This window comes from Cheilinus undulatus, linkage group 17 (genome assembly GCF_018320785.1).
Source record: "Cheilinus undulatus linkage group 17, ASM1832078v1, whole genome shotgun sequence".
Classification (NCBI taxonomy): Eukaryota; Metazoa; Chordata; class Actinopteri; order Labriformes; family Labridae; genus Cheilinus; species Cheilinus undulatus.
The window spans coordinates 9728667-9756528 of NC_054881.1; the positions used below are offsets into that span (position 1 = coordinate 9728667).

General features: G+C 38.7%; 1 protein-coding gene across 1 annotated transcript; it reads right to left on the reverse strand.

Annotated features, from left to right (window-relative positions):
- Positions 1-635: 635 nt before the first annotated feature.
- On the reverse strand, positions 636-27170 carry LOC121525233 (RNA polymerase-associated protein LEO1-like). Its single transcript, XM_041811106.1, has 9 exons — positions 27124-27170; positions 26979-27038; positions 25755-25847; positions 25536-25625; positions 24951-25022; positions 22936-23004; positions 21946-21996; positions 19902-19994; positions 636-742 (listed from the first exon to the last, which is right to left on the reverse strand). The coding sequence occupies exons 2-9, from the start codon at positions 27013-27015 to the stop codon at positions 636-638; spliced, it is 612 nt and encodes a 203-aa protein (XP_041667040.1). The 5' UTR covers positions 27016-27038; positions 27124-27170.
- Between the last annotated feature and the right edge of the window lie 692 nt (positions 27171-27862).

Consider the following 27862-nt stretch of genomic DNA (forward strand, 5'->3'; position numbering starts at 1 on the left):
GATCATTTATTACTATACTGATATGAAGCTAATAAAGTTAGCTAAATATGCTTGTCTAGGTTATCCAAGGTAATGTCTTCACTCTGTACTAATAATAATAATATTATTGTCCAATAATATTGTCCAGATTGAGGTGAAGCAGTCTAAAGTTGCATATTTTAATGTCCAAATTGCTCTAAAAATCAGGTTTCACATCTTGTATTCAATGCAAAGTCCCATTTAGATAGAAGGGACCGGAAGTTGCGCCCATATTTCACGCAAAGAATCATGGAGACTACGAATAAGGTGGATAGACATGCAAGTACTCGACTTTTGTCGTTTTTGAAAAGAAAACAACTCACTGCTGTTCTTGGTTCTTCTTTTAACGAAGAATTGTTGTCAAAATCTGATAAAACTTACGCTTGAGCAGCATCCATACTAATCTCTTCCGCCATTATTACACTGGCCTCTTGTTGCTGCTAGCTTACGTCACGGCTCTGCTGCACCTGTAAGTACTGCCCCTCGTTGCTGATTGGTCCTGTCACTTTCTTACCAGGCCCAAACGGCTCAAACAGGAGCTTTGCAAGATAGATTTGCCAGTGAGAAACAGGCAAATCCATCTGCTTTGCAAGGTTATTATTATTATTTTATTGAAGTCATTTGTTACCGTTATTTTCTTGTTGCTCAGGTTGAGTGATCCCTGGCCCTCCCTGGTCGTAGGACTGTGTGCTGTTATAGTCAGAGCCCAATGCAGTAGCACTTCCTATAAAAAAGTAAAATCTTTTAAACAGTTTATAGAAGGACTGCTTTTCAGATTTTTATTTCTCACAGACTCAACCTTTAAGCGGTGAAAATTTTGTTAAAATCAAAACATGTTTGATCCTCGCCAGTGTTGAAATCATTGTGTAGAGTTGACTGTGACAATTAGGGCTGTGAGTAATACTGATGATCAGGATAACAGAGATTTTCTAACGGGCGAGTTCTTCTCTTACCTGGTCTTAGGTGCATAAGATGCCAGAGATAGATTGGACACAACAGCTTATTATTTTCCGACAGCAGATATTTGTCAACAAGGTCAATATCAGCTGATACTGGTGTTACATGGATGCTTGATTCTCCAAATCACCTTTATGTTTCCCTATTAGAATCTGGGCCTCTCAAACTGGTTTACAGCCTGGTTCAAAAAAACAAACAATTCTCATTACCTCGGCCAAGGAGGTTAAGTGATCGGGTTTGTTTGTTTGTTTGTTTGTTTGTTTTTGAGTTTGTTTGTTAGTTTGTTAGCATCTTAACTCAAAAAGTTGAGGACAGATTTTGATGAAATTTTCAGGAAATGTCAGAAATGGCATAAGGAAGAACTGATTAGATTTTGGGATCCAGGAATTTTTTAAAGGATTCTGTACTGTTGGGAGATAAGGCTATTGGTGGAGGTCTGTGCTGTTACTCCAAAGTTTTGGAGTTTATAGAGTTTGGAAGTACATACGTGCATACGTATATACGTATGCACGTATATCAAAATTCGCCATAATTTACTCAGTCGGACCGTTCATTCAAAGTTTTCAACTACTAGCAAAACAACATTAGCTACATTGGAGGGGGTGGGCACAAAACATTGAGTCCTGCCGCCAGCCAGCCTCCGGAAAATCGGACAGTCGGAGGAAAGCAGGTCCGTGAAGCGGGAGTGTTAAAGAGACAGCAGCGAAAATGAAGCGTTTCAGACAGAGGTTAAAAAAGGGGTTTTCAGGACGCCAGTGTGAGAAACATGAGGAGTTTTTTTGAGCTGTAAACCATGTAATGCTACTACGTGGGTATCAGAGAGATGTGTAAAGCCTTGAAAAAAGGCCTAATACCCCCACTTTAATGTATTCCATAATTGTTTGCTGTCAATTTTAATGTTTTTAATCCTGTTCTCATAGTACAATTTCTTTTTCTTCTTATTTAATTTTGTTACAGAGTTCCTTAACTTACAGTATACTTGCCAATCAGATTTTAAACCAGACATATTAGCGCTTAATTTAGCTTGGTTACGTTCATACATATATTCCTTTAACTCTTGATCTAACCATGGTGTACTCATTTTTTGCAGTGTACTTTTTTTAAAGGTGCATGTTTTTCTACTACCGGTAAGAAGATTTCTCCAAATTTAGCTAGTCCAACCTCTGGGTCTTTTTCCAGTAACAAGTTTGACCAATTTAAATTTTTCACAACAAATTTATCCTCATCAAATGTTTTATAAACTCTCTTCAAAATGACTTTAGGTCCTGGTTTTGGCACTTTTGCTTTCCTGACAGTTGCAACTAAATTATGGTCACTACAACCAACAGGTAAAGAAACTCCTTTAGCATAAAGTTCAACTGCATTCGTAAAAATATGATCTATACATGTATAGATATAGAGCTGTGAGTACCATCATCTTTTAATCTAATTCTTGTTGGCACATTGATGATTTGTACTAACCCACATGCCTCTGTAACAGTTTGGAGTCTGTTTTTGAGAGGACAACCATGTCAGCCAGTAGCCTTGTCCTGTAGCCTTGTCCCACTTACAGTCTGATTTTAACATATTCCAACAAGCACTAATTGATCTTAAACTAATGCTGAACCCCATTAAGACCAAATTTATGATTTTCTCAGGGCAGACAACAATCTTAATGCCACCTTGTACACATTAAATAATGGTAAAATTAAATGTGTTCATCAGTTCAAGTATTTGGGTATATGGCTAGATCAAGATTTATTTTTTAAGTCTCACATCTCTAATTTAATTCAGAAACTAAGACCACAACTTGGTTTTCTGTACAGGACTAAATCCTGCTTGTATGTGAGAAACAGAAAAAGATTGTCTAGGTGACAGTACTGCCAGTTTTAGATCATGGAGACATCCTATATACACATGCAGCTGCTTCTGTTTTGAAGCCATTGGGTGCCATATATCCCTGTGCTCTTCCCTTTATTACTGGTGATAGTTTTGGTACTCATCATTGTGACCTGTATCTGTCTGTTGGCTGGTCCTCATTAAGTCAGCGTAGAAAGCAGCACAGTATCCTGTTTTCTTACAGAGCACCCGTTGGTAGACTCCCTCCCTACCTGACTTCTCTCCTATCTATAAACATCTCAACCTGAACTACCAGATCTCAGGGCACCCATTATGTGGAATAATTTTCAACTGACAGCTAGATTGCCCTCTTTGGTATCATACAGCGTTGCATGTGTTTATGAATGTATTTGTAACTATTTTAACCATGTTATACATATTTTTTTTAATCCTGTATTTCTGTAGGGCATCCCTGGAAAAAAAAACAACTTTGGTCTCAGTGGGTTTTCCCCTGCTAAAATAAAGCAAAAAATAAAAAACATAAATGTCTGATGATGATAATTCAGGCGCTGTTTGTAAATAAACAGAATGTAATGATTTGTAAACCTCCTAACCCCATAAACAACATATCAGAAGTCTAAACTGAGACATTTTGACATATTATGAAAAATAATGCATTTTAATCTGATGGAAGCAACAGATCTTAAAAAGTACAAAAAGCTGGAAAAGTAGTGGTACAAATGTAAAACAGCTGGAAGAGCATTTTGAAACTAATTAGGTTAATTGGCATCAGGTCAGTAACATGACTGGGTGTAAAAGGAGCATTTTAGAGAGACAGAGTCTTTTAGAAGTAAAGATGTGGAGAGGTTCACCAATCTGTATAAAACTGTGTCAAAAAATAGTGGAAAAATTTCAGAAAAATGAACCTCAGTGTTACCTTTCAAAGACTCTGAATATCCCACCATCTACAGTCCATTATCAAGAGAATCTGCAGAAATCTGTGCTCAAGTGACAAGGCTGAATTTCACCACTGGATTCTTGTGATCCTTGAGTACTCAGACGGTACTGCATTAAAAACAGGCTGATTCTGTTCTGGAAATCACAGCATGGGCTCAGGAACACTTCCAGAAATCATTGTCTGTCAACACAGTTGATACATGATGCAAAGGAGAAGCCACCATCTTCTCTGGGACAAAGTGCATTTAAGATGGACAGAGGCAAAAAAAAAATATGGAAAACTGTTCTGTGGTCAGATGAATCAAAAATTGAAATTCTTTTTTGGAAACCACAGATGCCATCCAGCTTGATATTGGCCTACAGTTCAGAAGTCTGCATCTCTCATGGTATAATTAGCTTACACGCCTGGAAAGGCTCTATCAATGCTGAGAAGTAGAGGGTTTAGAGCAGCACACACTCCCATTCACACGTCTCTTTCAGGGAAGGTCTTGCATAATTCAGCAAGACAATGCTAAACCACATACCACATCAATCATAACACATCATAAAACAAAATCAAGCAGGGAAGACTCAGGACTGTTGGGCAGCTAGAATCCTACATCAGACAAGAATGGGACAATATTTTTCATGAAATAGTAAAATGTGTCAGTTTCAACGTTTGATATAAGTTGTTTATGTTCTATTGTGAATAAAATATAGGTTTATAAGATTTGAAAATCAATGCATTCTGTTTGTATTCACATTTCACTCAGCGCCCTAACTTTTTTGGAATTGGGGTTGTGTTGTTGATTTGAGGTCAGATACTATCAAACAGGAAACAGCAGGAATGCTTTCAAAGGTTCCTCTCTGCTAATGGCCTGTTATCCATTTATCCTAAATTAAGCATTAAAAATCCTCAGAGAAAATCATGAAATATCTGTGGCAGATAAGTGCATACTTCAGAGTTAGAGCTTATCAAACTGACTACAGACTCAATTAAGCCACAGTTTGTTTTTTTTTTGTGCCTAGTCTACTCTAAAACAAAATGGACAAATTTAAAAATCATTAGAACTGTTACAGAAGAAGCACAGCATATTTTGTTGACAAAAAGTTATTTTATATACAGTGCTTAACAAATTTATTAGACCACCACCCAAAGTAAGGTTTATGCCACAGCTGCCCTAAATCAACAGCATTGGTAATTAACAAAATCATTTTTTATGTTTCTGCAATGGTTAATACACTAATATGTAGAAGCTCTTTAACCCAAATTATATTTTTAATGCTAAAATATAATTATTATTGTTATCCATGAATTTTCAAATTGATTTACAAAAAACCCTGAAAAAAATAGCAAAACAGATTAAAATTTCTTGGTTAATATGTCAACTTAGAGTTATTTACTTGCATTCCTGAACAGAAAAATGAGTTTTAGTGGTTGAATGTTATGCTTGATTAATTCTGACTTCTCAGAGAAGCCCAGTAAGCCGGCTCAAATTTGGGTATAAAAAGGTGAATTCAGTTTGTAATTCCTCATTCCCGTTTAAAATGGTAAAACGTGGAGAGCTCACTGAAAATGAAAAAGTCCGCATTACAGCACTTCATGATGCTGGATGGTCTCTGAGACAAATATGACAGGTGGTCTAATAAATTTGTTAAGCACTGTATATTTTGTATTTCCTTGCATTGTTTTCCAAAGTACAAAGCTACATAATATTTGTCTTAAGATCCAACAAAACTCCATCTTACCACTGTTAAAAAAGGTTATTAAAAATCCAGTAAAGTGACTTAAATCCTTCTTACCATTCAAAGGTATTTCCAAGGCAGCACATCCAAACATCAGAGCCAGCAGCAGCAACCTTTCTGGACAAACTGAGAACATCTTCCTGAAGCAGCAGTAAGTCATACAAACGAGATAGAGCTGTATTTGATGTGGTTATCTGTGTTTAGTCCTACAGTCAGTGAGCATTTCCCAGGTCGGTTCATTTTCTGACTTTAAATGTGTTCTGTTTCTGCTCTAAATGTCCCGTTCACCAATCAGCTCCAGCCTCCCAGCAGCACAGAGGCAGATTCCTGGAGTCTGATGTCACTTTCCCACCACACAGCAGCAATGGCCAATCAGATGATGAACATGAAAGTACTGCGTGAGCCATGCAGCAATTATAATGACAGATGAGGATGTCAGTTCTTTTTTTCATCACTGGGGAAAGTCCTGTTTTTATATTGGTTGGCCAAAGGACAACCAACAATAATTTGAAGAAAAACGTTATCCAGTCGAAAAGATTTACAGCTTCAGTCAGCTTTATTTGCAGATATTAGACCGTTTTATCTTGTATAAGACATGGCTCTTATTGCTTATTCTACATTTATTCGTGCCATGATTATTGAGATTATAGCCATAGCTAGAGGGTTCAGTGTTAGTGTCAATCAAACTTTAAAATTATAATTCAAATTCATATGGACTTCTTTAAACAGAATTTAAAGTTAAACCAAGTATTTGATGTTTATTATGATACTTTTCTCTGCTATTACAGAATAAGAAACCAGAGGGAGATGTAGAAAAAGAACAAAGACAGAGATGCAGAGAAGGAAAAGAGGGTGATGCAGAAATAGAGAGACAAGATGGAGATGCAAAAAAAGAACAAAGATGCAGGGTGATGCAGAAAAAGAACAAATACGGTGGGTGATGCAGAAAAAGAACAAACGGAGATACGGAGAGAGAACAAGGATGGAGATGCAAAAAAAGAAAGGAGGGTGATGCAGAAAAAGTGAGAAAAGAGAGATGCAGAAAAAGACTAAAGATGGGGATGCAGAAAAAGAACAAAGAGGGAGATGCATAGAAAAAGAGAGATGAGGAAGATGCAGGAAAAGAACTAAGACAGAGATACAGAAAAAAAGAGGGTGATGCAGAAAAAGCACAACGACGGCGATGCATAGAAAAAAACAAAGATGGAGATGCAGAAAAAGAAAAGAGGGTGATGCAGAAAAAAAGAACAGGAGATGCAGAAAAAGAACAAAGAGGGAGATGCAGAAAAGCATCATTTTAAATTTTTTAACATTTCTCTTCTCTTATTCATTTCCCTCTTATGTCTTCTGCATGGCCTCCTTCTCTCTTTATGTCTCCCTTTTTTTCTCTTTTCTGCATCTTTCTTTGTTCTGTTCTTCTTTAAATTTTCATCGTCTGTCTTTTCGCATTTCCCTTTTTTTTTTCTTTATATCCTGATCTCTTCTTCTGCATCTCCTTTTCCTTCTTTCTGCTCTTTCTCTTCTCTTTTTCAGGACATTTTTTGTCTTTGTTAGGAGTCATTATGACATCTTTAAAGGTACAGTTTGTAAAATTGGGAATATTAGTGACATCTACCTGTCAGATTCTGGATTGTTATGCACATCTCTGGTAGTAACCCCAACAATGAGTGGAGTTTAAAAAAAAATGTATATCCAGTGCTTTAAGTGGGCCAGTATGCAGCAGTATGCAGTACCAGCACTTCTAAATTTTGCCCCTTGGCATACCGGGACTTCTTCCAGCTTACCGGCAAATACCGGTACGCTCTCCTGTCCTCTCCACAGCTGACAGCTTTAATGGATGATTAATGACTGCATCTAAATAGATGCATTCTGTGACGCACGGCGCTCTTCCCGCTGTGTACCGTGAAGTTTTTATCTCAACACGAATCCAGGTGAACTCACCTGCCACTGTTGGAGGGAAACCAGAGATTATATTGTTCACCCCTACTGGACAGTGACGCAGCGCGCGAGCGCCAGTGAGGGGAGGGGCTGATTAATCTCTACGTTTGGTGACAGAAAACAACTACTAAATTCACTGTATTTGATATTTCTAATTTATTTCATTTAAAGGTCTTTTTACTTTTTATGTACAGTATATAATTTATATGAGTATATGATTTTTGCTCCATACCGCCCAAATTAGTTGTGGGATTGTGTGAGAAGAGAGTACCGACACTTATTTTTTTCCACTTAAAACACTGTGTACATCTGTTATTTGGTCCCTTCTGTGGCACTGTAGAAACAAGCATGATACAAAAATCCAACATGGAGGGGAATCTCCCTGTGTTTTAGGGTGCACTCACACTAGGCCATCCATACCGTGCTGTATTCTAACCGTGCTGAAGCCCATTTGACCCCCTCCCCTGTCCCCCCTTTGGCCCACACTCACACTGCTCAACACATCCAGGCCTAGGCACAGATACGTCACGCGTCGACGTCATCACACGCAGTATCCACCGTTGATGTATGCATAAATGTTGTTTTTTAGGCTGTAAAATAGTTACAGATTTACAGATATCTGATCTGACACCAGAATTATTTCCCCTGACCTGGAGGCTACATTAACTACACAGAGCCAGTGAGGAGAGAGAGAGAAAAAGTGGTTTATAGCCAAGAGTTTACCTTTATGCGCCACGAACCTTTACATTTTCTCAACGTAATCCTGGATGCCTGCTGCACCAAACAAGCACTCATGTGTCCAGAGCAGGATTAAATGTTCCGTTAAAAGTTGTTTTTACTGTGACAAGAGCAATTTTAACCATCTGATGAAAGCTGGAAGTGAAAACGCCTCAGGATTAATAATAGGCGATGCTTCGTTCAAACGTCAGCGATCAAGATCACACTTTCACTTCTTAGTGACACAAAATAGAATTAGAGGTAAGTTATTTCAGTGAATGGTAGTTTGGCATTATAATTTTATAATAAGAGAGGTTAAATCAGCCATGTGATTAACCCCGGCACACACTTGTCCATGTATTTGGCACTCTCCTTTACGCACGGAGGGTGAAAGGTGTTTGTTATCCTGTGAGCTGCTGTTTGTGACTAAAACAAGGGAAGAAGCATTATTTTACAAACCAAAAATCCTCTCACAGTCATTAAAGCCTGACTTTGCCAGAAACTGGTCAGAAATGTGGACTGGACTGGGATCCTGCTGTCCCCAGCATGCAGCTGCTCCCTGGTGGGCTCTCTGAGGCGGGTCCTCTCGTTGTTACTTCACGCTACATCACATTCCCGCGCTTGTGCTCCTTCATTTGCATCCGTGCCGTGCCTAGGCCCACCTCGTCCATCCGTGCCATGCCAAAGCACGGAACGATTGCACTCACACTGGCCAAACGTACCGGACTTTAAGCTGAAACGGGCCTAGGCAGGGTACGGATGGCCTAGTGTGAGTACACCCTAACTATATATTCAGCCAATGAATCACTAATAGAAATAGGCCTAATTGTAATTGTTATGGTTCATTTTTACTAGGGATGCACCGAAATGAAAATTCTTGGCCGAAACCGAAAACCGAAAATGAGGAAACCAGGGCCGAAAACCGAAACACCAAAAGAAATTATTATACCAATCATTAGTACCATTGCATTTATGGCTATGACTGTGTGCTAACCTCACTAAAATCATTTGTAAAAATTAATATTAATGCTTCAAAGAATAAATCAATTACAAAATTATGTAAATATTTATTAAGCACTTCATTCCAACAATACACAATATAAAATAAAATAAAATACAAAATAAAATGTTTAACTTGACCCCACTCATGTATACATTAAATCAGAGGTTCTCAACCTTTTTTCAGTCATGTACCCCCTTTGAAGTATTTTTTCAGCCAGGTACCCCCTACACAGCGCAAAGCTTTTTGGCCAAAAAGAAAGACATTAAAGAGTGCTGTGACAGCCGTCTGATTAATCAAACTTTGTAACTGAAAAACACTTTAAAATTACAAATATTTGATTTTTTTTTCATACATTTTAAATATTAAAAATGTATGACTAAAGTCATGGCACATCTTCTCATCTCTAAATGTGAGAATTCAAATTAATGTAGCTGTTGAAAACAGTGACTGGAAAGGCTTTTAAACCCAGAAGTGTGCAAAACTCCGCTCGGCTGCAGTGGTCGCTCTGGAACAATTTGGAAATAAAAACATAGAGCTAGAAAGGACTAAAGACCTGTAAATAATGACCAAGTTATAAAAAAGACTTCTCTCTTCTCAAACTGAAATCATGAACTTAGTTATAGATCAGCATTTCTTCACAAAAAATAAATCATAAATCTTTTTATGAATGGAGTAATTTTGAATACAGTGATTGACAGGCATGTGCCAGTGTGGATCAAACTTAAGGTCCTTACACTCTATATGCAATTTTTTCATGCAAATTATTTACACAAAATATTTACATTTAGAACCTGTAGCGAATCAATGCAAGCTTCCACACCTGCAACATCATTTCGCAGCGATTGTGCCATTTAAGTAGCACATTTGCGCTCATATGGACATGTAGGGCTGCCAGTTGCCTGTCTCCCTCTCTATCAGGCTAAAAAAAAAAGAGGCAAAAACACAAGCACTTGACTACAGACAAATATGAGGAGATATCAAACATCAGGTGGTGTTGGAGAGGAGGACGTTTTTATTCCTCTGTCTACCTTAAAAATCGGCACCACCACCACCATGTGCGCTCGTCGGAGCGAAACTCACACAGCTGGAGTTGTTTCTAAACTAACGGGACTTTAGTGAAATATTTACCAACACAGTCCCCTCTGACCTCAGACAAACGACTTATAAAAGCTCTGGATCTACCAGCTAAATGACTCCTCTGAACAGTCTGGAACACAAACAGGTGAGCCACTTGCGCTGTGGGGAGAGTTAACTCCTCTCACCGCGAGCCTCAGCTGGGCAATATTATAACTCTTATTGATCATATTTGACGTAGAATGAATGAAAAGTCAGTCCCTCCTCGTACAAACTTGGCTGGCACAGTGAATGAAACAGTGAAACAAAACGGCACTGACCTCCTGGCTGTGCGTAAAAGTGCCGCGTTACGCACGGAGTGAAGGACGGAGAGGGACAAACCTCCTTTTATCTTCCACTTCAATGAATATCACTGTTTATCAGAGGACAGAGAAAACACACCGCAGACGTTCTCAGCACGAATGTACTCGAATATACTCATGTAGCTCCTGACGTGCAAAGAAAGACGCTTTTTTTCTTAAATATGCTGCATGTATTTTAGAATCTCGCCAACCTCCTGGAGTGCCTTCACATACGCGTACCCCTATTTGAGAACCACTGATCCAAGCGCGTGCTGGCCGCGGTTTTCGCTTGCGTCATCACAACGTCGTGTTTCGGCCTTGTTGTTTTGGTGATAAAAGTCTTTCGGCTGAAAACCTAAAATGCACTTTTGGGCCATTTTTGGCCGAAAATTTTCGGTGGCCGAATTTTCGGTGCATCCCTAATTTTTACGAAGTTTGTTCTGCTAAATAAGTTAACTATTACACACTGCACCTTTAAAACTTTCTGCTATTGTTGCTTCTGCTGTTGTTTTGACTCACACCTCTGAATTTACAGTTTCACCCTGTGTACATGTAGCTGTAGTTAACAGGAAGTGTTTTCACCTTAAGCTTAGGTGAAGTTGAAAGGTCTTATTGGAGATCAACACATCTAAGACCTAAAACAAAGCACAGATCTTATATTTAAATGTAACTGTTTGAGATGACGCACATCCCATGATTAACTTCCTGTCCTTAAGGCTGGTGGATCATATAAGTCAGAGGATAACATAAAGGAGCCCCATGGGGATTGTGCATAACAACAAGCTGCTCTGATCCCAATGGACTCTATCCCCATGAGATGACAAGTATGTCCTTTTTCTGAGTGAAATGGCCTTTGGCGTTAGTTAGTTTTCAGGTTTAAACCACCAACTTTTGTCCATCTCTGTAAAGAGTTACCTGATCAAAGCCGGCCATTGTGATTTCAAATCTTAGGTGATGTGGGGGCATATTTTCCCATCATGCCCTTGGGCGGAGTGTTTATTTGTGTTTGGGTGTTGCCTGTTGTACAGTGATCTCTACTGGGGTTCTTTTGTTCATGTTTCTGATGGATTGTTGCTGTTTTTGATGTGTTGCATCATGAGTGAAGTTATCCACTGAATTAGAGGTCCAGTCAGTGACTCTAGGTGTTCCTAAAGGATGCATAGTGCATATTTTTCATCAGTATGTTTTGTCTTGCTAGGGGAGATCCACCTTACCATAGATTTTCAAGAGTTACCGCAGCTCTGTCATATTAAACATGTAGTTTAACTGTATGTTAAATTTAACATGTGTTATATTTAACTCTATAGAAGTTGTTGTCAGTTACACTGTCAGTTATTTTTCCCTTTGATTGTTCTCAAATCCTAAGGGAAATATCTGCCTGTTCTTTCACAGAATGCTCTAAATCTGTCTATTTTTGCCTGTTTGCTGTTCAGGGACAGGAAATAAATGCACTGCAGGTTCATTAAAGCTGTTTTGCTGCCTAATATGGCCAAAGACAACATTGTAAAATCACAAATGATTGTGGTATTTGTATCCAGGTTGCCACAGAAGCATGGCTCCGTTGATTTAATCTAACCAGGGCAGTTTTGGTTTGAAAAATGGGCTGTTAAAGTGTTGGCAGAAGAACAGAAATAGGAAGGATGTATGTAATGAAACCAGGACTGAGGGTTTAATGCCATGGTTGTGGAGTTTGAAAAGTGTCTTGGATAGTGAACGGGTCTAAGCATTTTGAAAAGCCTGGATAACAAATCCTAAAAAACATCAGGGCTACAACATTCTTGATCCTCTGACTTAAATCCTAAGAAGAAAACAGAAACAGTTTAAAAAATAGATTTCTGTTTATAAAGGCATTTGTACACCAGGCACATTTATTTTGTGCATTTACTTCAGATGCTGTTAACTTCTTTTAACCTGTAGTCAGTCAATGCAGTTTTTTTCACACAAGCAACTTAATTTAGCCAAGCAAATTTGCTACTTTCCTTTTCTCAGGCTAATGCCAATTTTTTTCAAAATGTATTCTTCTGAAAAGCATACATCTGATCAATCACAATACTTATTGCTACCTTTGGTAAAGGAACTTGAGGCAGACATAACAGAGGAAAAACAAATTAGAATATAATGAAAAAGTGGAATACAACAAAGTTAGTTCAAAATGAATTCATCCATAGCAGCATGAATCAAAATATGAGGGTGCACCAGGCTTTATGCTATAAAGGAGGAGGCTGGGGTGGAGGAGGTTAAGCTTTGCAAGCACCAGCAGCAGTGTGGTGGTGCATCTGCATTAATGCAAGCAGGGATTGTTGAGAAGTGTGTTATATTTAAAGGAACAGTGTGTAGAATTTGGCTGCATTTTGCCGAACAGAAACGGTGTACATGGGACATAATGTTTAAATATCTATGTGAAGTATGTTAAAATAAGTGCACAATCATCCGCTTTAAACTTTCGTTTTCTTTTTACAAACTTAGAAAAAAGCTTTTTAAATTTACATTACCGCGGGTCGCCCTCACGGAGGCTGACATAACAAACCGCCATATTGTCTACGGCAGCGTTTTGGGGACAGAAAAAGCGAAATGCGATTTTTAAATACGAACCTGCCCGCCGGTCCTGAAAGCTACCTGGAAGGCAGGTGGAGAAGAAGACTGACCTATAATCTATAAAAATAATGGTTACAAAAATTAATGAATAAACCCTCACCTCGTCACTGCTGTAAATGATGTCTGCCTCACGATCCTTTTTGGTCTTTACAGGCTCTCGTCGCTTAGTGATGTGACGTTTTGGTAACAGATCGGCTCATTCTAAAATCTGAACGCTAGATGTCGCTAAAATGCCAAATTCTACACATTGTACCTTTAAATACACTGCTTTGTTGGGAGAAAGAGCTGTGATTGGCTGTGGGAGCTGGGAGGTAATAATTAGGATTAGCTGGTTGTCAGCTGATTACAGCTGGGCGTATGACTACTGTGTCCTGCATAAGCTAACACTAGGCTTAATTTTTCCATAATTTTTCTTTTACAAACATACATTTTGGGGTTTTTATGCCTTTATTAATAGAGGAGGATAGTGATTAGAATTGGAAATAAGGATGAGACAGTGGGTGAGAGATATGCGGGAACCGAGGCTGCCTTCGCACATTGGATGCGCCTTAAACCACTAGGCCATCTGCACCCCATTTTCCCCCTAAAGTTAAACTTGCATTTTTTCCAGATTTATCACACATTTTAATCTTGATTACATTTTACAGCTCATGAAAAAAGTATCTCAAAATATTAGAATATTGTGGAAAGTCCAAAATCTTGCATTTATTTCCCTCTAAAAAACTTCTGATCAGCCAATTATCTCAAAGCACCTGCAAAAGTTTTCTGAACCTCTATTCTCTGTCTCCAGTGCAGTTCACACAACCACAATCATGGGGAAGACTGCAGAAATGACTGTTGTCCAGAGGACAATTATTGCCATCCTCCACAAGGAGGGTAAGCCATAGAGGGCCACAGGTGGAAGGGCAGGCTGCTCTCAGAGTCTGTATCTAAGCATATTCATGGAAAGTTGGTAAGAAAAGGTGCACAGGCAACATGGATGAGCTCAGCCTTCAGAGGATTGTCAAACAAAGCAGATTCAAGAATTTAGGGGAGCTTCACAAGGAGTGGACTGAGGCTGGAGTCAGTGGATCAAGAGTAACTCACAGACAGGTCTAGAGAATGGACTGTGTCATTTTCCTATAGTCTAGAGCCAATCCTCAACCACAAACATAAGTATCTCACCTGGGCTAAGGAGAAAAACTGGACCTCTGCTCACTGGTCCAAAGTCCTGTTTTTAGATGAAAGTAAATTTTGTTTTTCATTTGGAAATCACAGCCCCAGAGTCTGGAGGAAGATCTGAGAGGCATCAAATCCAAGGTGGTTGAAGTCCAGTGTTTCAGTTTTGGGTGCCATGTCATCTGCTGCTTTTGGTCCACTAGTCTTTATCAAGTCTAGAGTCAACACTTTCAGCCATCTACCAGGAAATTTTTGAGCACTGCATGCTTCCATCTGCTGAGAAGCTTTATGGAGAGACCAATATCCTTTTCCAGCAGGACTTGGCACCTGAAGCCAAAACTACCAGAAACCGGTTTACTGACCCTGGTATTACAGTGCTTGACTGAGCAGCCAACTGGCCTGACCTGAACCCCATAGAGAATCTCTCTACAGACGAGCTGAAGACTGATGTCAGAGCAACTTGGGCAAATTTGTGCAAAGGAAGCCCCAAACAAGGACTGAGGGCAGAAATGAGCTGGTTAGTGGTAGAAATTTCAGTCCTGAACTCTTTTTGCCCTTCAGGCCTCTGTGCCAGTCACATGACTAGAAGCTATGAGAAAATTAAGATTGAAAAAATGAACACAGTTTAAACTGAATGAGTTATTTTCATATGTTGATGACGAAAATGTGTCATTTTGAAGAGATAGAGAATAAAACACCCAGTGCTGTAGCTCCACATAGTGTTCAACAGTAGTTGCAACTGTCTTAAGTGCTTTTTGCTGTCAAGGCCTCCACAAAGGTCATATGACTAGGCGAACTTACAATTTGGTGCACCACCCCCCCCCCCCAATCTTATTTGGGAGGTTTTCAGTTTGGCAACAAGAATGACATTTCCATGTTGTGATCAGCAGGGTCAATCTGTTTATCAAAATCCAAGATAGTTCTTTTACATTCATCAGTAATCAGATATAACGTACTTTTATCAAAGTTAAAGACTTAATATTTTGACATTACATACATTCATATATTAGGGGCATAGACCCCACCAGCCACCCCATGGCTCCACCTCTGACAAACTTATCCACCACACAGGATTTACACATCATAATGCCAAAACAGTGTCAGAAACACAGGGTTATGAACACATTAGGAAATAATTAATTACATATTGACATGATTCAAGAGCACCTGCAGCAGTTTTTAATGAGAATTATCCTGTTAGCTCTACTGAAAGAACCAAGTTAGAGGGCTGCATTGGGATCAGGTCTGAATTTAATTTTTGCTTGCACTAAAATTGTTTAAGTTCGTAAACAAGGCACAGTCTAATTAAATGCGCACAGAAGTTTTAAGGCTCTTCATAGCGCTGCAGACATACAGTATGAGTATCTCCACTGCACTCATGCATCTCATGACGCACAGGAAGGGACTGGCACAGAGATACTGAGCCAACAGTCTGTTATTTGAGGGGAAATCCCTTCTATCCATAAAAATTGGCCTGTTTTTATAAAGCGTTTAAGGACGAAGACAGGAACAGAAAGGGGCACACAGAGTAAAAACAAACTCTCTGTAGAATCTCACTGAAGTGCGCTGCGCTTTATGACACTTGCAAACAATGATCAGGAAAATAGTTCAACTTACGGCTTAAATAACAAAGGATGTGTACATAGAGTTTGTAAATATGATCCTGATTTTACTCTTATTGATATAACCAGGGTTAAATTAGTCCAGGCTGCCAGCTGTTATAGCTGATGTTTTTGGAGCGTTACGCCTGACGAGGTTGTGGGTGTTTTCTTTTATGCTTCATTCATTGAGAAAACTTTGACTAGAAAAGTGAAAACCCTTATTTGTCAAGGGCAGTGCTTAAGTGAATGGAATATTATAATTTCTTAACCAGAACACAGCTTCTGTCATTCTGTGTTTTACATGGATGGTCAGACTTTAGGAGGAATTGGACGTGCATGTTGTGGGTACAGGTGGGAGGGAGAGATGACACACACTGCACAGGCAGGTGTTAATGATCAGGAAATCAGGGGGAATGGGCCGGTAGGGTGTTAGCTGTCCGACACACGCCTCTATCTCTACATCCTGTCCTTTCAGAGCTGTGTGAACGAGGAAAAAGAAAAGTTTTTTTTTCTCTAAACGTCTTGCTGGGCTCCCAGTGCGCGTGCGCTGGGGGCGGGCATGGAGAGAGAAAGAGAGCGGCGAGGTGAGGCTGGGCTGTTTGACGAATGAGGGGCGCAGAGGTTACAGAAGTGCAGGAGTTGATGCACTGTTACATTGGTGGACCTATGTAACAGAATGTTCAGGGCTCATGACGGCGCCCCCCTCAGCGTGGCGCTCTAGGCAACCGCCTATATCACCTATGCCCAGAAACGGTCCTAAGCATGAATAGAATTTTGTCTAAACAGCTATTTTGGTTATACTTGGGTTGTGTCAGTTAACAATGACGTATAATAGAAGCAGTATATGCCCACATTCAGCTGACTTCCATCACCTAACTCTGGATATTCTCAAACTTTCTCTAGAACTCCTGTCTCTCCTTTATACAAACTTTTTTGGCTCAAAACCGGATTTTTAAACCCTCTTTTAAGCCCTCTTTCTCTCTCTCTCTCTACTTGCTATGTCAGAATTTAAGAATAGAAATTAAATGGTAGCATCCAATTCTGAAAATTAATCTGCTGTTAAAGTGGAATTAATAACGGCTGAATGAGTGACTTTCTCCTGTTTCCTCAGTAAACCAGCCCTATGCTATGACGGTCTCTATAGTCATGCCATCTGTTGTGGTTAAGACTCTGCTGAGGATGATGCATGAAAATGATTGTGATTTTACTCTGAACTGTCTCAGGCCTGTGCGAGGTCAAAGGGCGTGCCAGTTAAGACTGACATCAGCTGAATTTTTTAGAAAATGCAGTATCTTTGTGGATTCATTTCACTTCTTTTAAATCTTATCTCACTTCTTCCTGAGCAAAGGAAATGTTGGCACACCATCACACTTCAAAGACTTGTGAAACCCCAGTGGCACAGAAGGATTTTGTAAAAGTGCTGTGTAATAATGTTTGCTTTTCCTTCCCATCTGACTCCCCTCCCACTATTCACCAACTTTGATTTCTTAGGAGACAGTTGTCGTTCCCCGTTAACCTAAATGACCTTACTTTGTAGCTACCCAGGGACAGAATTTAAACACTTCACTTAAAAAGTTCAGATTTTGCTTGGCCAATGACAGTCTTATAGAACGGGCCATCCCCAGTTGTGATTTATTGGTAGTATCAGTGGGTTGGATCAGAAGTGTTGGTGCTAATCTTGGCTTCACTTTTCATCAGTTTTGTGCACTTTTTCTTCACATTTTCACCTCTTCCTGCCTATAATTGGCCTTTGTTAACCCATTATTGCCACTTTAAAACATGTTTTGACACTATTTGATCCTATTTCACCACATTTTCTGTCCATTTTGCCACTTTAAATCCATTTTTATTACTCCTAACCCCCTTTAAACCACTTTTTCTGCCAGTTAAAATTAGCCTTATTTAATTTTTGACCACCATCTGCCTATAGTTGCCTCTGTCAACCATTTTTGACACTATCAGCCACTTTTTTGCCTATTTTTTCCAAATTAAAACCGCAGTTAGCTATATATTTCCTTTTTGCAACTTTAAATCAACTTTTGCTACTAGTAACCCCTTTTCACATTCTTTTTCTGCCTGTTTTTGCCTCTTTAAACAAATTTGTGGCACTCTCTGCCTCTTTTTGACTCTTTGGAACCATTTTTGTCTATTTCAATCCTTTTCCCCGCCTTTATTGCCCATTTTTGCCCGAATTTGACCTCTGACCTTTTTCTTTATTTTATTTAAGAAATGTTTCTAGTCTGTAAGGATTGAAATGTGGTTGTTTAATGAATGTAACTGCCAGACAGTGCACTAGAATAATGAAATGAACACTATACACATTAATACTGTTAATATTTGAAAACAGGAACATCTCTTCAAGTCAGCAAAAGTAGCTAATAAACTGGGAAGTTTCACTCTTCATCATCACAGTCATTTTATTCCTTGATTTAATTTAGTTTGCTTTTTTTCTTTTTTAATCATTGAATATTTGAATATTTTGAATATAACCTCGTTTTTTGTCATTCAGCAGGAGGTTGGACACATCACCATGATTGTAATGAATCCTGAGTCAGTCCTACAGGAAACTCTGCAGCCATGAGGTGTCATGGACAGAGTGTGACATGCCATGATGAAGTCTGGGAGTCCTCACGTTTCTTATGCTTTACAGTGGAACACCAAAAACATCCATCCACATCCAGGGAATGTGCCTCTGTGTCTGTGAGTCTGTGGGCGTCAAGTTTTGGGGTCAGCCCTCGTGTACATAGTAGAGCTTTTCCCACTAATTTTACCCTCCCTGTTCCAAGGAAGAAATCAGAGCTTGTTGAGCTGGCATGGTGTGAGAAAAGAAACGAAAAATATCTGTGTTCAAATCTAGCCGGATTCAGGATTTAATGGTGTTTACATAATGTCTGCAGAAATAACAACACGGGTAACTGTCCACTTAACTCAGCCAACAGGGAACAAAAACAGAGTGACTGTTTCTCAGGGATGTTTGGATAGGATACATACTGAATAATTATTATAAAAGAAATGGTGCATGTATTAATGGGTAAACACCAGTAAAAACAAACAAGAGGCAATGGAAGGAAGGAAGGAATCATAAAGGGATAATAGGGCATAAAGGGAAATAGCACCCCCTTGTGGTTAAAAAACAGACAACAGGATGCCTAATAAATGAGTAATAAAAAATCAGTCCTAAGTGTATTAATGGTTTCAACACTTAAACATGAAAACAAACATGAGGCTTGATGTAAAGGAGCAGTGACTCTACTTCAAGATCCTCATGGATGTCTGAGCTCCTCACCTTTGCCTACCAGTCCCTGCTGCTGAAAAACACCCCCACAGCATGATGCTGCCACCACCATGCTTCACTGTTGGGATGGTATTGGGCAGGTGATGAGTAGTGTCTGGTTTCCTCAGAACATCATACTAAAGCCATTCTCCCCCAATCGATCAGTTGGCTTGGTGACCACCTCTTGAAAGAGTCCTGGTTGGGCCAAACTTCTTCTATTTGAAAATTATGAAGGCCATTGTGCTTTTTGGAACCTTCAGTGTAGCCTTCCCAAAATCTTTTTCTTGCAACAACCCTGCCTCTGACCTCTGCAAGCAGTTCCTTTGACGTCATGGCTTGGTTTTTGCTCTGATATGCACTGTCAGCTGTGAGGCTTTCTATAGAGAGAAGTGTGCCTTTCCAAATCATGTCCAATCAATTTAATTTACTACAGGATGACTCCAAGCAAGGTGTAGAAACACTCAGCAAAGATTGAGAGAAATGGGAGGCACCTGAGCTTGCAAAGGCTCTGAATACTTATGTAAAACATTTCATTTTTTCAGTCATTTAATATAAGATGTTAACTATCAGGTTAATGTTTGTTTCCTTGTTTGAGTAGAAAGACTTGATTTCTGTGTTTCATAGAAAGTATCATTCAGGAAGTACTTATTAAACTGGTTTGTACGTTACATTACAAAGAAGAAGTTGAGATATCGGACACGATCCCTCAGGTTGTCTTTTGTTACCTTCATCATCTTCATAAGGGGAGGTTGTCTCTGGTCCTCTGGAGATGTTGGGTTGTCCATAACTTGGGCGTACGTTGTGCTGTCTGTCGTTTTCTGTTAAGACAACGGTCAAATGTTACAGATGAGACAACAGTGATGCTTTTTAAGATTAAATTCTTTTGTTATGTTTTTAACTTATTTACATTTTGCAACACATCAAACTCTTAAATTTGGTGTTACTTAATACAACTGTGTACAAAAGAATCAATCAAAAAGTCAGCATTTACAAAGTTAAACATTAGCATGAGTCCAGTAGTATTTACTATTCATTTTGTACTGGGAAAGCTCCCATACAAAGCGTTTGTGTTGGAGAGGGCAGGACTTTTTTAAAGTTCTTGGAAGGTGATTGGACGAACATTCTGCCTGTCTCATCCATGATGGATGAATCAGAATGAGGAGACAAAATGAGGTAGTAGCAGAGGTGGAAAAAGTTTATTCAAGTTTGATATTTGAATACAACTGAAGACCTAAAATTAACCATTGTGTGAAGTATTTAACAAATAAATCAGAGTGTTTTACCCTCCCCAGGCTTGGATGTGCATGTCATTCAACATGCTGCTGTCATAGACTAAAACTAAGGAGATTTTGTTCTAGGTTTTATTTAATTTTAGTTATTTTTTTTAAGTAAACTAAGTTTTTATGCAGTTTCAGCTCACTAAAATTTAGCTAAATAAAAACTTTTACTTTTAATTACTTAAAGTTTACTTTAATAACCTTGGTCCACACTACCTAATGTTAAATTATACTTTTGAAAGTCTTAAATAATAACTGAAAATATTTTAGACCTTAAATTGTCCACTAGAGCTTCTAGTGGACTGTTTTAGCTGTACTACTGGTACTAGTAAGCATTAAAATGTAAATTGGTTTTACATTTACAACCAAGTTGCTAGGGGTGACAGCATAGTATCGCGATATTTTTTATGGTGATGTATCGTCTTGTCCACCAAGTATCGATTGTTTCAAATTGATTGCTAATATGAACTGAAGTCTATGATAGAGGAAAATAAAATAAATTGTTTAGATAATTGTTTGTCCGGTGAGGTCAGCAAAGGTGACTGTGATACAGCAGGACAAAGTTAGTACAACAAACATGGCAGTAACAGGGAAGGACAATAGGAATGCAAACAGGGCACAAATAAGATGAATTTGGCACATGAGGTTTGCAAGGAGTGCCGCATGGAAATAAAATACTGCGGAAATATGACAAACATGAGGGCAAGACGAATGCTAAATGAGCTAAACAGTTTAAAAAAAATGGCAAAGATCGCAATATATGGTATTGCAATACTCACTGTTTTGCAAAATGTTTAAAATCGCAATAACATTGACCCAAGTATGGTGATAATATCGTATCGTGGGGCCACTAGTGATTCCCACCCCTACAAGTTACCCAGATGCACAACATAATAGAAACTTTAATGGTTATGTTATCTGTCAGGCCACTTTATAATACATTACCTTTTATTCTAGGGCCACCAGGTTTGTGGAAACCCACCTCCTATGCCACTTCCTACCTTTGTGAACCAAAGGTAGGAAGTGGCATAAAGCGAATTGATATACGGATTTATATGTGGTTTAATACATGCAAATACATATAGGTACCTCGATTGGCGTCTGTGTAGCCATAGCAACAATTTAAATTGCCCTTAAATTGCCTCTAATATATTAGCAGCAACAAAAATAGTTGCTGCTGTCAGTGTAATCCCCATTCCCTCCAAAATTGATCATAGACAAACCCAACACTCCTATTCCGATCACTAAAATCATTAAGAGTTATAATTTTATACAATAAATATGAGTCTATGATAATCAAAATAACAACCATTATGGATTAAAAAATTGTGGATTGGAGCTTTTCAAGCTAGATTTGCCTGATGTTAGACATGGAGTCTGGCAAACCCATCGCCTTTGCAAGGTTACCTTCTACTTAAAATAAAAAACCCAAAGTTCAGATGAAAAGAGTCATGTCATGTCAGCTGTTAACTATCAGGTCAACTTTTGTTACCTTCATCACCAAAAGCATCAGTAAAAGTGAGCCCCCCAGACTCTTCGGGTTCTGCAAAGAAAAAGTGAAAGGTGTCATATAATTCATAGTGGATGCAAAAATGTACACCTCAGGGTTAAGCCTGAATATTACTTCTGTATGGGCTGAGATTTGTGCCACTAGAAACTGAATTTAAATAATATATGATGATGATGATTTGAATTTGAATTTTATGTTTTGAAACTGAATTTATTGTTTTGAAACTGAATTAATTTGCTTTGAAATTGTATTTTATTCACTTGAGCATTCAACTCTATATATTCCTTAAATTAAAAAAAAAAAAATCAATTTCAGTTCATTCAATTAAAATTCAGTTCAACAATTAAATTTTGGTTCAGTGTGGCACACCGTTTATGTCATCCACTTCCGTGAGGAAGAGTAATTGAGCACAGATAGTTGCACAGACAGTTGCATTCACATCTCATCCAAACTGTGCCAGAGTCCACTTGAATCATGCCCGGGTTCATTTGCATTCACTTTACCCAAACGAACTTGACTTTGGGCTCAGAGCACTCAGATCCAGGACCGGGCCCCTAATGTGAAAGCACTAAAAAAATGCATAATTGTACCTTTACATCAAGTTACCCTCATGTCCACAGTAAAAAAGCCTTTATGGGTTATGCTATTTTCCAGCCACTGGATGCTAAAAGAGCTAATATCACAATTATTGATGCTTGGCTAATAAAAAGAGACGCATTGTTCCAGACCAGGCAGCCACTGTAGGCCCAAGGGGTCAAGCATACGAAGAAAGCTGAAGTGACAGAGGTGATGTCGCTTCTTCCAGGCTTGAAAAAAAAAAGTGCAAGGTCAGGCCCAGAGGGAGTCCAAAATTATCATTATACAAGCTAGTACCAGCCACCGGCTCAACCAACCAATTGAGAACAGCACAGGAGGCAGTATGGGAAGCATTAACATATGGAAAACGCATTGCTTCAAGTCACATTTTATTACCATTATATGCAGAGGAATCAGAGGAAGAGTGTCCTTCCTGGTCCTCAAATGTTTGGTCACGGTGGTCAGCTGCAAAGAGACAAAAAAATGTGCAAAACTGGTCATATTAATGTCACTCGCTAAGATTTGTTTGCCAGCCACTTGATAAGGATGCCAGTCACTTTTTTAGGTACACATGTTCAATTGCTTGTTAACACAAATAGCTAATCTGCCAATTACATGGCAGTAACTCGATGCACTTAGGCATGCAGTGTGTTTAAGTCGTGTGTATTTAAGTCACTTTGAAAGAGGCATGGTTGTTGGTGCAAGACGGGCTGGTCTGAGTATCTCATAAACTGTTAATCTGTTTCATAAACAAACATCTTTAGGGATTACAGTGAATAGTCAAAAAAAAGGGAAAATACACTATGTTGCCAAAAGTATTTGCTCACCTGCCTTGACTCACATATGAACTTGAGTGACATCCCATTCTTAATCCATAGGGTTTAGTATGATGTCGGCCCACCCTTTGCAGCTGTAACAGCTTCAACTCTTCTGGGAAGGCTTTCCACAAGGTTTAGGAGTGTGTTTATAGGAATTTTTGACCATTCTTCCAGAAGTGCATTTTTGAGGTCACACACTGATGTTGGACAAAAAGGCCTGACTCTCAGTCTCCGCTCTAATCCATCCCAAAGGTGTTCTTTCTGGTTGAGGTCAGGACTCTGTGCAGGCCAGTCAAGTTCATCCACACCAAACTCTCTCATCCATGTCTTTATAGACCTTGCTTTGTGCACTGGTGCACAGTCATGTTGGAACAGGAAGGGGCCATCACCAAACTGTTCCCACAAAGTTGGGAGCATGGAATTGTCCAAAATCTCTTGGTATGCTGAAGCATTCAGAGTTCCTTTCACTGGAACTAAGGGGCCAAGCCCAGCTCCTGAAAAACAACAACACTATAATTCCGTCTCCACCAAACTTTACACTTGGCACAATGCAGTCAGACAAGAAGCTTTTTCTTGGCAACCGCCAAACCCAGACTCGTCCATCAGGTTGCCAGATGGAGAAGCGCGATTTGTCACTCCAGAGAACGCGTCTCTACTGCTCTAGAGTCCAGTGGCAGTGTGCTTTACACCACTGCATCCAACGCTTTGCATTGCACTTGGTGATGTATGGCTTGGAAGCAGCTGCTCGGCCATGGAAACCCATTCCATGAAGCTCTCTACGCACTGTTCTTGAGCTAATCTGAAGGCCACATGAAGTTTGGAGGTCTGTAGTGATTGACTCTGCAGAAGGTTGGCGACCTCTGCGCACTATGCACCTCAGCATTTGCTGACCCCACTCTATCATTTTACCTGGCCTACCACTTTGTGGCTGAGTTGCTGTCGTTCCTAGTCGCTTCCACTTTTTTGTAATACCACTGACAGTTGACTGTGGAATATTTAGGAGTGAGGAAATTTCACCACTGGACTTGCTGCACAGGTGGCATCCTATCACAGTACCACGCTGGAATTCACTGAGCTCCTGAGAGTGACCCATTTTTTCACAAATGTTTGTAGAAACAGTCTGCATGCCTAGGTGTTTGATTTTATACACGAGTGGCCACAGAAGTAATTGGAACACCTGATTTCAGTTATTTGGATGGGTGAGTCAATACTTCTGGCAATATAGTGTATCTAGAGAGTGGCAGTTTCCTACTGTCTTAAATTAAGGATCAGTGACTTCCTTCTTACAGACATACCTTTAGAGGTAGATCAAAGCTTTAAACATGAGAGGAAATAAGGAACATGTTATGGATTGAGAATGAAATAAGAAATCATTAAAAAGGTCCACTGAGCTGTCTGTAAGATTTTAAAGTGAAATGAGACATGAAGCAGCAGTGGTGGACTTATTGGGGAGGCTGACATGCTTTAACCAAAGCGTGCTGACAGGAAAGAATAAAGCATCGTGATTTAAAAAATTGTGCACTAATTGTGGACCTTAATTAATCACGATTAGCTTGATTAATCTTGACAGCCCTGGGTGGGTGTGGGTGTTACCATTATATTCAGAGGGCTCAGAGGAGGAATATCCTTCCTGGTCATCATTGAATGTTCTGTCATGGTGGTCAGCTGTAATAAAAAAAGAAACATGTAAAACAGGTGAACTGACCTTTGAGCTAGCTCATTTAAAGTATAAACTTGCACAGCTGTGACTGGCATGCTGTAATCACTATATTTTTGGCGCTTCACACCCATGTTTTGCCACTGTTTTGCAACACTACGACAATTTCTTTGCTACCTTTTTGGCACCTTTATCCTATTTTTGCCACTTAATGACCATTTTTGACACTGTTTTGCAACATTACAACATTTTTTTTACCTTTCTACCTTTTTGGCACCTTGCCCCATTTTTGCCACTGCCCATTTTTGCCACTGTTTTGCAACATTACGACCATTTTTTGCAAGCTTTTTGACATTTTATCCCACTTTGCAACATTACAACCATTCTTTGTTACCTTTTTGCCAATTAACTAACCCTATTTGTACAGCTTTTTGCCCCATAGCCATTTTTTTGTTGGAAAAGAGTATCATCGACCTCTCAGGATAGATGCTCTTACTTGTGTCAGCACTACTTAGCCTTACCATTGTTTCCAGAGCTGTCAGGATAGACATATCCATTGTGGCCATCATATGATCGGCCATAATTGTCTGAGATGCTTGCCACTCCACTGTCTGGAAAGATTAAAAAATGCATCAAATAGGTAAAAACAGGGATGTCTGTTAACATTTTACATTGAAGTAAATCATAAAAGACAAGCTTTGGGGCAGAGGCTATCCTTTAAGTCATTTTTTTTTATTTACCATCGCTGTTGTATTCAGATGACTCAAAGTAGAAGAATCCATCGTTGTAAGATGAAGAGTCATCAAAGCCAAAGCTTGCTTCAGTGTCACTCCCTGGAAAAAGACAGTAAAATGAGCCTAACAGGTAAAAGCAGGGATTCTTGTTAGGATTTTTTTTTCTCTTTTAATCAGTCATTAGTTGTTAACCTGTCAGATAAAATGGCTAGAATCAACCATAGATAAAACTATCTCCTCACTTGTGTATCAGATCCAGATGTAAACACCTGGAAATAAGAGCTGAAATGTTGATCTCTTGTCTTATATTCATCTCTTCGTATCAAACCCAAATGTTTTCAGTCGACAGCAAAAAATGAAGGAATCGGCCTCATTGTTCCAATACTTTTGGAGAGGGGTGTACCTGTGTGTTCAGCTGTGGTTGTATTGACTTCTCTTGTTTAACTTGAAGCAAGTGAGTGACTCTTGTAAGTGTTAATACTGCTGTTCTTGATATTAAAGGAAACCATGTAGATCAGAAATGAAAAAAAAATTCAATTTCAAATATTATTTTAATTATTCAAGTGAAACAACTCAAATAAAAATAAAAGAAATTCAAATTCAGTTTCTGCTGACACATATTTCTGCCAATATATTTCCTTTTCAATCCATAACAAGTTCCTTTTTTTCTGCTGTTAAATTGTAATAATCTTCACCCAAAGTTTCTTTCAAAATAAAAGCAGGTCTCGATCCGGACAGGAAAACAATTATCTTATTTTAAGACATGAAACACATACATTTTAAATGCAAAACAGTGGAATTTCAAAATAAGATAAAAACGGTAGATTCTTTTTTAACATCAGTCATTGTAATTCTTAAATTAATCATGATTAGAAATGTCATCCTTTAATAGTCCTACTTAAAAGACACACAGTGTTTCTCACATTTAAAAAAGTCTGTAATGGACATTGAAAAAATAATAAACACAAGCTATTAATGCATTTTTTCAGCTATTGATTTTTTTGTATTGCAATTTTCCATTGCAAACAAGCTGATCAATTTGTTTTTATTTATCTTCACATTTCTATTATTTTATTTTTTTAATGTAAAATTAAACATTTTCAACCATATTTTCAACCAGTTTTCATAGAAAATTTACAACATAACATTTTTGTCTCCTTTTTAACACTGTCATTAAGCTGCACATGTTAATAGTTTTAAATTTTAGATGTTGATTTAAATCCTTCTTACTGTTCAAAGGTGTGTCCAGGGCGTCACATCCAAACATCACGGCCAACAGCAGCAACCTTTCTGGACAAATTAGAAACATCTTTCTGAAGACATAAATCACAAGTTTATCCCAGGGTGTTTCTGCTGCAGAGTTTGGTCCACTTACTTTATATCTGTTGTGTCTCTGCGCCCTGTTTGCCCCGTCCACCAATCAGCTGCAACCTCTTCATAGCAAGAAGACAAATTCCAATCATCTGTGTCAGCTTCCTGTTACTTGGCAGATTAAACGATTTCAGTGGAAAGCGAAATGATCCTTAAAAAAAAACAAACGATTACCACAAACGATTACACTGTCTCTATTATTTTAATTTTTAAAAAGTCTACAAAAGCACCAAAGCTTCAAAAAAATGCATTTATTTCATTAATAGCTACATAGAAGAGAAAAAAATTCTACCAAAATTGTGCAAAAAAAGTCAGTGCTCTGTCTAATTTCAATTGAAAATGTGTGTTAATTGAAAACAAGAAACATCCAATATTCAGTGCTAATTAATTCTATTAGGGTTACCATAATATCAATTGATTTTTGCTAGTATCAAATTAAAGATCCCCAACTTCTAACAAAGTGATCCTCAGCTAATCTAGCCTGGGGAAATCCCACCAACACCTCCCAAATGAGAAATCAGGATCCTACTGTCTAAACATTTTAAGCCAATCAGCCAAGGAAGCTTTTCCTTGCATTAAGCAGATATCCCCAATTCCAAGAAATGTGGGCCATTTATTAAAATTTATATAAAACAGCAACAACAACAAAAACAAAAATTATAAAGATAAACAAAAGGAACAAGAAAGGCTAGAAAAGTACAGTACAGAAACGATTCTGTGCTGGGAATCAGTGCATGGACTCA